This window comes from Haplochromis burtoni, unplaced genomic scaffold (assembly GCF_018398535.1).
Source record: "Haplochromis burtoni strain Fernald_Lab_line unplaced genomic scaffold, NCSU_Asbu1 Contig_89, whole genome shotgun sequence".
Classification (NCBI taxonomy): domain Eukaryota; kingdom Metazoa; phylum Chordata; class Actinopteri; order Cichliformes; family Cichlidae; genus Haplochromis; species Haplochromis burtoni.
The window spans coordinates 2,191,611-2,200,351 of record NW_024582450.1 but is presented as its reverse complement, the minus strand read 5'-3'; the positions used below and the strand labels follow the sequence as shown (position 1 = coordinate 2,200,351).

General features: G+C 38.4%; 1 protein-coding gene across 1 annotated transcript in view; it reads left to right on the top strand.

Annotated features, from left to right (window-relative positions):
- Nucleotides 1-2,278, top strand: part of LOC102292009 (B2 bradykinin receptor) — a gene marked incomplete at its 5' end in the record, with an annotated part of 4,455 nt that extends 2,177 nt beyond the window's left edge. Inside the window, 1 exon segment of the mRNA XM_042222634.1 lies at nt 582-2,278. Within this exon segment, the coding sequence (XP_042078568.1) occupies nt 614-1,537 (924 nt within the window). The 3' untranslated portion in view covers nt 1,538-2,278.
- Between the last annotated feature and the right edge of the window lie 6,463 nt (nt 2,279-8,741).

Genomic DNA, 8,741 nt, shown 5'->3' with positions numbered 1-8,741 from the left:
TGTCGACAAGTAGACGGCAGATTAACTGATTTTGTCTCAGCATGTTTGTCTCAGCATGTTTGTCTCAGCATGTTTTGTGTTTTGATCAAATTCAGCCTCATGCAGTAACAACGTTTATAGTAATGTATTTAACACAAATGAAAATGTATTTAATAAAGACTGCCCCCCAAAACATATAATAAATTCACATTTAAATTGTTTTAAACTGTCTGTAAATGTGAGGATGGAAATACTAAACTTGTGAACTTGTTTTACGTAGCTGGTGCATTGGTGATGACTCTATGATGCTGGAAAGCACGCTCAGCTCTAAATATGATGTAAAATGTGCATTGGTTATGCATGTTTTCTAATATGATGATGGTCTTTAAAACTGAATCAAATACTATCAATCAATCATTTTTCTTCTGCTTATCCAATTCAAGTCGCTCGGGGTCTGAAGCCGTGTAGTTACATATCAGTCTTATTCAGAATTACCGGTAGGTGTATCTATGTTTTTTGTCATCATAACAAATTATGTTAAAACAATGCCAGTTAACAAGATATTCATATTTTCTATGTTGGTATCCTTTATTTCACTCCAGCATCCCTGCCAACTTAATTCCTGACACTGAAGATGACTGGAAACCAAAGCAACGCAAGTGAAGAGCATTGTCCCACCATTTTTAACAACAACACGTTAATCTTCTGTATGACTCCAGTTTATGTCATCTGCCTGCTTGCAATCATCTTTAATGCGTTTGTGCTGATGGTTTTCTGCCTCCACAAGAAGGCCTGCACTGTGACTGAGATCTACTTGAGCAACTTGACTGGAACTCACCTTGTTCTGATGTGCTGTTTGCCCTTCTGGACTGATGATGTAAGATTAAGCATTGACTGGCCTTTCAGTGAAAGCCTGTGCATGCTGGTACAAGCTGTTGGGAAAATGGATTTATTTTGCAATATCTACTTTCTTGTTCTGGCTATCTTAGATTGTTATGTGGCACTGGTGCACCCACTTTTCCACGAGTTGATGAGCAGGCCATTTTATGCCAAACTGGGATGTCTGTTTGTGTGGAGTTTGGGTTTGGTCTTTGCTTTCCCCGTATTCATCTACAGTAAGGTAAAATTGAACCCACAGTCAAATATTACTGAATGTATAGTCGACTCCACTTCACTAGATCAATATCTGCTGTATGAGGTGAGAGACATATTATTCAGCTTTATCATCCCTGTTGTCATTATTTTGTTCTGTTCTGTCAGAATTATTACAATTCTGAGAAAAAAGCGAATGGGGTTTTTAAAACCACAGAGAACAGAGCAGAAGACCACGACTCTCATCCTGGCAGTTGTACTGTCATGCCTGATCTGCAGGGTGATATTCTGCGTGAGAATATTTGTGGTCGAAAACACTGACATTCAGAAATGTCACATCATGCTGGAAATCATCGATTTGGTCTGTTTCTACTTAGGCTTCTTTGACTGTGTCCTTAACCCCATTCTCTACATCATCATTGGAAAAAGCTTCCGGAACAGGACAAAGGAATTCTTCAAGCAGTGAAAAAAGCCTTAAAGGTAGAATAATTAAACTGGCAATTATTCATCCAAGCATTAGGAGCCTTTGTGTTCATATATATATTCTTACATTGGCAGCATGTGTGATCTTAGAGAGAAGACGCTATAGCAGCTTCCATAACTTAAAAAACTTATTTTGCTAGAAGGGTTTTAAACTAAGTTGTCTGTTTGGGTTTTTGATTTGTTTTTCATTATTATATGATTGTGTTTCTGCCACTGACTCATATCATCCAAATAGGATTATTAGGGTTGTGGCTATCATACTAGGTGACTTACCTGGGAGCAGAGCGTGTAAATCTATGTGTAACCTGCATAAAGCTGACAGCTATCATCTGAGCAACTGACAGGCACCACTGGTTTGGTTTGGTTTTTTGTTTTGTTTTGTTTTTTTGCAGTTGTTTTGCAGTTTCTGGTAATTTTGCAGCTACAGAACTAATCTTCTGGGATTTGCATCAGAAATTCATTTTTTGCATTTGCAATTATTTTCATGTGCAGTGGTGCTCCTGTTTACGAGTGTATATATGTGTGGTGTGCTGTGTGAGCTTCTGGGCTGATAACAGATGGTCTTTCAATGATATCCTATGCAAAGTGTCATCAGCTGTTATCAACACGAATACATTCTGCAGAATATACTTCCTTGTTCAGGTTAGCATAGATCATTGTGTTGCACTAGGGCTGCTCGATTATGGCAAAAATGATAATCACGATTATTTTCACTGAAATTGAGATCTCGATTATTTGACGATATTTATTTAACAATAACAATGTATTGAATAATGACTTTAAAGATTGTCAAAAAATAATATAAAATAGTGTGCAAATACTGATAACAGTGCAAATGTTTGCAATATAAGAAATAAATGAAAAATGTAAACATCTATGTTTAGTGAACTTTGCAGTGTTGCTCTGTGGTGCAGCTACGACACTGTAGCAAAGTTTACACACTATGTCTACGACTCCGCCAACCCATAATGTTTCCACACCACTGAAGTTTTTTTACCTCTCCGTTCAACCAATGGCAGTCACTCTTCTCTCCAAATCACTTCTGCTTAGCTTTCCGAGCTTCCCTCGGGTTCTCTTCTTAATTGTTGTGACAGGTATTCGAAATGCAGAGCGGTGCACTCGACTTGCCACATGGAGCAGCGCGAGAGTAACGCACGAGGGAGGGGCTAATAATCGGTTCAGTCATTTTTAATGGTCGTTGAAAGCCCAGATCGTAATCGAGATTAAAATTCGATTAATTGAGCAGCCCTATGTTGCACTGGTGCTTTCCTATGAGAGGAAGAGTAGGGCATTTACACCAAACTGGGATGTCTGTTAGGGTGGGGTCTTTGCTCTTCACACAGTCATCTACAGGACGTTCAAAATTCACCCTCAGTCAAATGTTACTAAATGCACATTTAACCTCATAAAAGATCCATATCTAATGATGGAGAGGATGCTGATTATTTTTAGTTTTATCATCCCTGTTATCATCATTTCCTTCTGCACAGCACTAGTCAAGTTGGGAGAAACAGTCTAGCAGAGGGTTTCAAACTCAGAGAATTAAGCAGCTGTCTGACAGTCTCGGTCGTTGTGTCCTTGGGCAAGACACTTCACCCGTTGCCTACTGGTGGTGGTCAGAGGGCCCGGTGGCGCCAGTGTCCGGCAGCCTCGCCTCTGTCAGTGCGCCCCAGGGTGGCTGTGGCTACAATGTAGCTTGCCATCACCAGTGTGTGAATGTGTGCGTGAATGGGTGGATGACTGGATATGTAAAGCGCTTTGGGGTCCTTAGGGACTAGTAAAGCGCTATATAAATACAGGCCATTTACCATTTACCATAACTACACTATCAAATCACAGAGCTTGGATTTTGCCACTGCTTTCTAAAAATTATTATTTTGATTCAGCCTCTTTGGGAACTAATTGAAATATGAGCATTTTGAGTATTTTGTACTGAATATCAGTGTTACTTAAATGGACATGCATCTCTGCATCTCCAGAGTAACAACATAGTAACGACAATATGCCAGAAAAGAGACACTTAAAATGATATCTTTTCTTGTTTTTTGTTTAGAATCCCGTCCAAATTTGGCTCTGTGACAATATCTGGAAACGAAAACAACACAAATGACGAAGTCATTGCACTCCTGATATAATTAGCTTTGTGTAAGCCGTGAGACCAGTTTTCCCGTGCTTCACACGCGTACATCAGTTTGAAGAGGAAAAAGAACTCCATGGGACTCCGATGTGAAAAGATGTAACAAAAAATGTATTCCACAGTTTGCATCTTACAGGAGTGGTCAGGTTTAACTTATCCTCAACAAAATAACCTACTACGGTAGGAAAACCGTGTGGCTCTGTTCTACCCTGCTGCCGTGTATAGCTTATGCCGTGTTAACTCTTTTTCTCTCTCCCCCCTCCCGCACCGCATGCGCTAACCTGCATACATCCGTGATGCCCGGATTTTACTATAAACACGAGTCTTTTAAGGCACATGTATTCATGGTACTACGTAACCAAACCAACAGAGCAATAAAATAATTTTAGTTCCACCATAAACATGCATTTACTTCCAAAATTATTAATTACACAAACAAGCTTAACAACAGCGAAATATAAATACTAAAACATATGAACTATCTTAACTTGGCTCCCACAAGCTTGTTGACGGTGATGTTGGCGGTTTCCAGTGTACATGCTGGTCATCAGTGTGCTTGGAATCATCTTTAAGGGTTTTTTGTTGGGGTTTTTGCATTTTTGCTAATGGTATTCTGTGTAAGAAATGGCTATGACTGGCCTTTCAGTGAAATCCTACGCATATAGTCATCAGCTGTTATCTGCATGAATGCGTTCTGCAGCATCTAAGTCCTCATTTTCCTTAGCATAGATCCTTAGGTGGCACTGGTGCACAGACTTCGCCAGGAGCGGAAGAGTAGCCTACTGGGGTCTTGACTTGATCATTGCTCATTGAAGTTACAATTTCTCAGTTAGAGAGAACATTAAAAATAAAAGAGAAATGTACCATATTATTCAAGCTCTTAAAAAAGCAGGCCAGTTTAACTGTTTAAAAATTGAGAAGTCCACCACCAACCTGGCATTTCTCCTGGTGTTCCTAATCCACTGCCATTTCACATGAGCAGGATACTAGATTTACTCCAAGACATTCACATTCTCGAGTGTCACATTGTGCAGGTCATCTTCTAACTCATCCTTCTTCTACTGTGTCCTTAACTCCGTTCTCTATGTTAGTGTGGGAAAACCCTTCCAGAAAAGAGCTGAGGTACTCATCCACCAATGAAATAAATAAAACATCCAACTTTATGTCCTCACACGCACACACTGAATTGCAGTATTGAGATATTTTAAGTTAGGACGTGTGCTGTGATGATTTTAAACGATGAATGGGGGATTAAGTATGAGCAAAAAGTACCTAAGATTTGGAAACATGCTGTCATTGTTCCAGTTGCTAAGGGCAGTTCACCTAAGGTACTGAATGATTTTAGGCCTGTGGCTCTGACTTGAGAAGATGATTAAGAAGGAGATTTTAATGCATGTTGAACACCATCTTGACCCCTTTCAGTTCGCCTATAGAGCAGGGAGAGATGTGGAGGATGCTGTTCTCACACTCCTGCATTTCTTGAATAATCATTTCAAGGCCCCTCACACCCATGCAAGATTATTATTTGCTGACTTTACATCGGCATTCAACACAATTGAACCCTTTTTACTTGCTCACAGACTTTACAGTCATTTTAGGCTTTGCGCTAGTCTGATTGGCTGGCTGACAGACTTTCTGACCAATTGGTCACAATGAGAGTGAATCATGTATTTTCTGACGTGCTCTCCTCCTCTACTGGATCTCCCCAGGGTTGCTGCCTCTCACCCCTTCTGTTCATTCTGAACACAAATGAGTGTTGCAGTAATTTCTCGAACAGACACATCCTGAAGTTTGCTGATGACAAAGTGATCGTCAGTCTTCTTGTGGGGGACGAGTCAGGCCATGGGAAGTTTGTAGATGATTTTGTGGATTGGTGTGATGAGTCCTTCCTTTCACTAAAGACATGATTACTAATTTTAGGAAGTCCTTTTTTAGCTCTTCACCTACTATCATTAAGGCTGCTGATATTGGGATTGTGGACAGTTATAAATATTTAGGTGTGATACTTGACCATAAATTGTGTTTTGAATCTCATGCTGATGCCACTACTAAAAAAGTTCAACAAAGACTGTTCTTTTTGAGGAAAATTATATCCTTTAATGTCTCATCTGAGATGTTCTCTTTGTTTTATAAGTTTAATTGAATCTGTGATGTCTTTTTGTATCGCTGTAACCTGAAAGTGAAGAATAAGAATCGGTTGGGACTTCTGGTAAGAACTGCTCGTAAAATTTCAGGGTGCTGGCAAGATGGACTTTTGGCCATTTACAACAAAAATGTGCTTAGGAAGGCTCTTTCTATTGTTAATTGCTTGAACCATCCACTTCACAGTGAGTTTGAGTTGTTGCCTTCTGGCCACTGCTTTAGAGTACCTTTGAGGAAGACCAAAGACTCCAGGTTTCTTTTATCCCTACTGCATCCCATCTTCTTAATGGCAAATAACCGTCCTGTGACTTTCTATTACTATTACTGTCATTATTATTTTATATTCTTGTTTTGTTTACGTTGATGTTGCATGCTGCTAAACTAATTTCCCCTTGTGGTATAATAAAGAATTTGAATTGAATTGAATTGAAAGCATTTGATAAAATATCATTTAAAAATACCTCAGTGATCCTGTTACACGGGTTCTAATGAAACACTGTCAGGGTGCACGCCATCAAAGGCTTCATGAGTTACTAAACCACTCAGTATATCTGCAAGGCCATCAGTGTCTTATATGACATCTCTAACTTTTTTTTAATAGCATCAAAGAAACACTAATAGAAAATCAGCGTAATGTAAATATATTACATATCATAAGCCTAATTTAATCTCATGCAGGCCAAATAACAAAGGTGCTGTTAATTGTACAGCTTCATAAATACCAATAATTTTGGACTTAATCAAATTTACATAGTTGTTCATAGTCAATGTACTTACAATATTTAAAAGTATTTTCTCTTTCATGTTGAAACTATAGGAAAGCTGATGAAATGCCTACAACCAGGTTTTGCTTTGTTGGCTTTTTTTTTTAAGCAAAAAAAATATATATCATCACCTGAAATAAAGGTAGATTTAAGTTACTGCATTTGGATTTGTTTCTCTGCAAATATGACAGTATGTAAAGAAATGAAAGTTTAAATATGTAGAAATTTCAAACAAGAAGCAAGGGATGGTGCAGAGTTATCTTATGTATAAGGCCCGAGTTCTGCACCACTATAAATAAAGACAGAGTCAGACAGAGTGTGAGAGAGTTCAACACACACCCCCATCTCTGATCCCACAGTGTCTTTGAAATACTACAAAAATAAATAGTGCAAACTGCTACACTGTTGAGGCTCAAAAGTGCCAAAATTAAATGAATATTATTAAATGAATAAATAGATCATTATGTCATGTGCCATTAATTATTTAAAATAGTAAATGATGCATCATTAATTACACGTCTTTAAATGTGTGATTGATTAATTAATTTAGTTTATGTAAAAACACATTTAATTAGTTTCATTTGAGGTGGTTAGCAGGATCTGTTGTTTGTGCATTCAGTCACTGCTTACTAAGCAGAAAAACTGCAAAAAGCTGTTAATGAATGCAGATGAAAGTGATAATGACCAAACCATTGTCACATGAGGGACGCCAAATGAGCAGCATAAAGTGGTCGTTAAACTGAGTCAGGAGCCAAAGTGATATATAAAGTAGTAGACATCAAAAACACCAGGAAAATTAGAAGTAAGACATAATTATCTGTATGGACAAGGTCAGTCATCAGATCAGGCAAAATTACAGGCCAAAAGTTGACAAGCACATTGACTGAGGACAATAAGATTGTCCTTGGACTTATTTCTGGTGTGCCGACAGCTATTAGAGCTGAGCAGACCAAAGAAAATATAGCAGTCTCTATGGTAACCAAGGCACAGCGCTTAAAGACAAGAGGAAATAGAGATTAATGTGACAGTTTAGCTGTAATGCTAAAGTGTGTGTGTGGGGGGGCAAAAGCAATGTTTTCAAAGGGTATATGAGCTATGCACTTAGACATTATACATCCCCAGAGGTTTTAAGGGCCAAAATTATATTAATGGCACATTGCTGCTGTGTGTAAAGGAAAACAAAGTTCAAGTGCTAGTACTGTGGAGGACAGCGCATCTCAGATTACTGTGGCTGTGAGGCATGTACTGCAGCAGTGGTGGAAAAAAAGAATCAGTGAAAAGAGCGTCCATGCAGTCACACTTAATGAGATCAACATTTAACTATACAGCTTATATGTCAGCATCACATTGAAAACTGTTTAAAGCTACTGGAAACTTCTCCACTGGCAGCTGTATTGGATATTGGATAAATGCTACTTAAAATTGGGAGTTAAGTTTCCGCTTACATATTGGTTCAAAGTCGAGGGGCATAACGAGAAGAAAAGGCAATCTTGCTGTAGTGCTGGGAGTGTCGTAAAATTTACTTTATGAGTTTTGGATGGGTTTCAAAAGTAACAGGAAAGTCCAATCATTCTTCTGTTAAGTCCATAGCAACTGAGATGGTTTAAAGAACCTGAACTGGTTCTGGTTGCACAGTGTCATTCCTCAGCTCCAAATAACTGTTAATAAACAAATGAAAAAAATTTGAATACACATGGTGTAGCTATAATATAACATTTATGGGGGGGTAAAGTTATTATCGGAAAGTTTATCAGCACTTCAAGGTTCAAGGTTACTTTCTTTTCATTTAGATTTTTCCTTATGTACATGACAATGTAGCAGCACAGTAGGGCAGAATAGTGCTGGTGGAATTAATGAGGTATGAAGTTCACCAGTCTTACAGTCTTCTTGAGTAGAAGCTGCAATTGAACCTTGTTGTTTTGGTCTTGATAATCCACCCCGTGCCAAAACCCACATGGTAAGACAATTTATCGGTTTCTTCAATGGAAATGATTGTGGTACGAGTATATACATATACATAGACACACACACACACACACACACACACACACACACATATATATATATATGTGTGTGTGTGTGTGTGTGTGTGCGTGTGTGTATATATATACACACACACACACACACACACACATATATATATA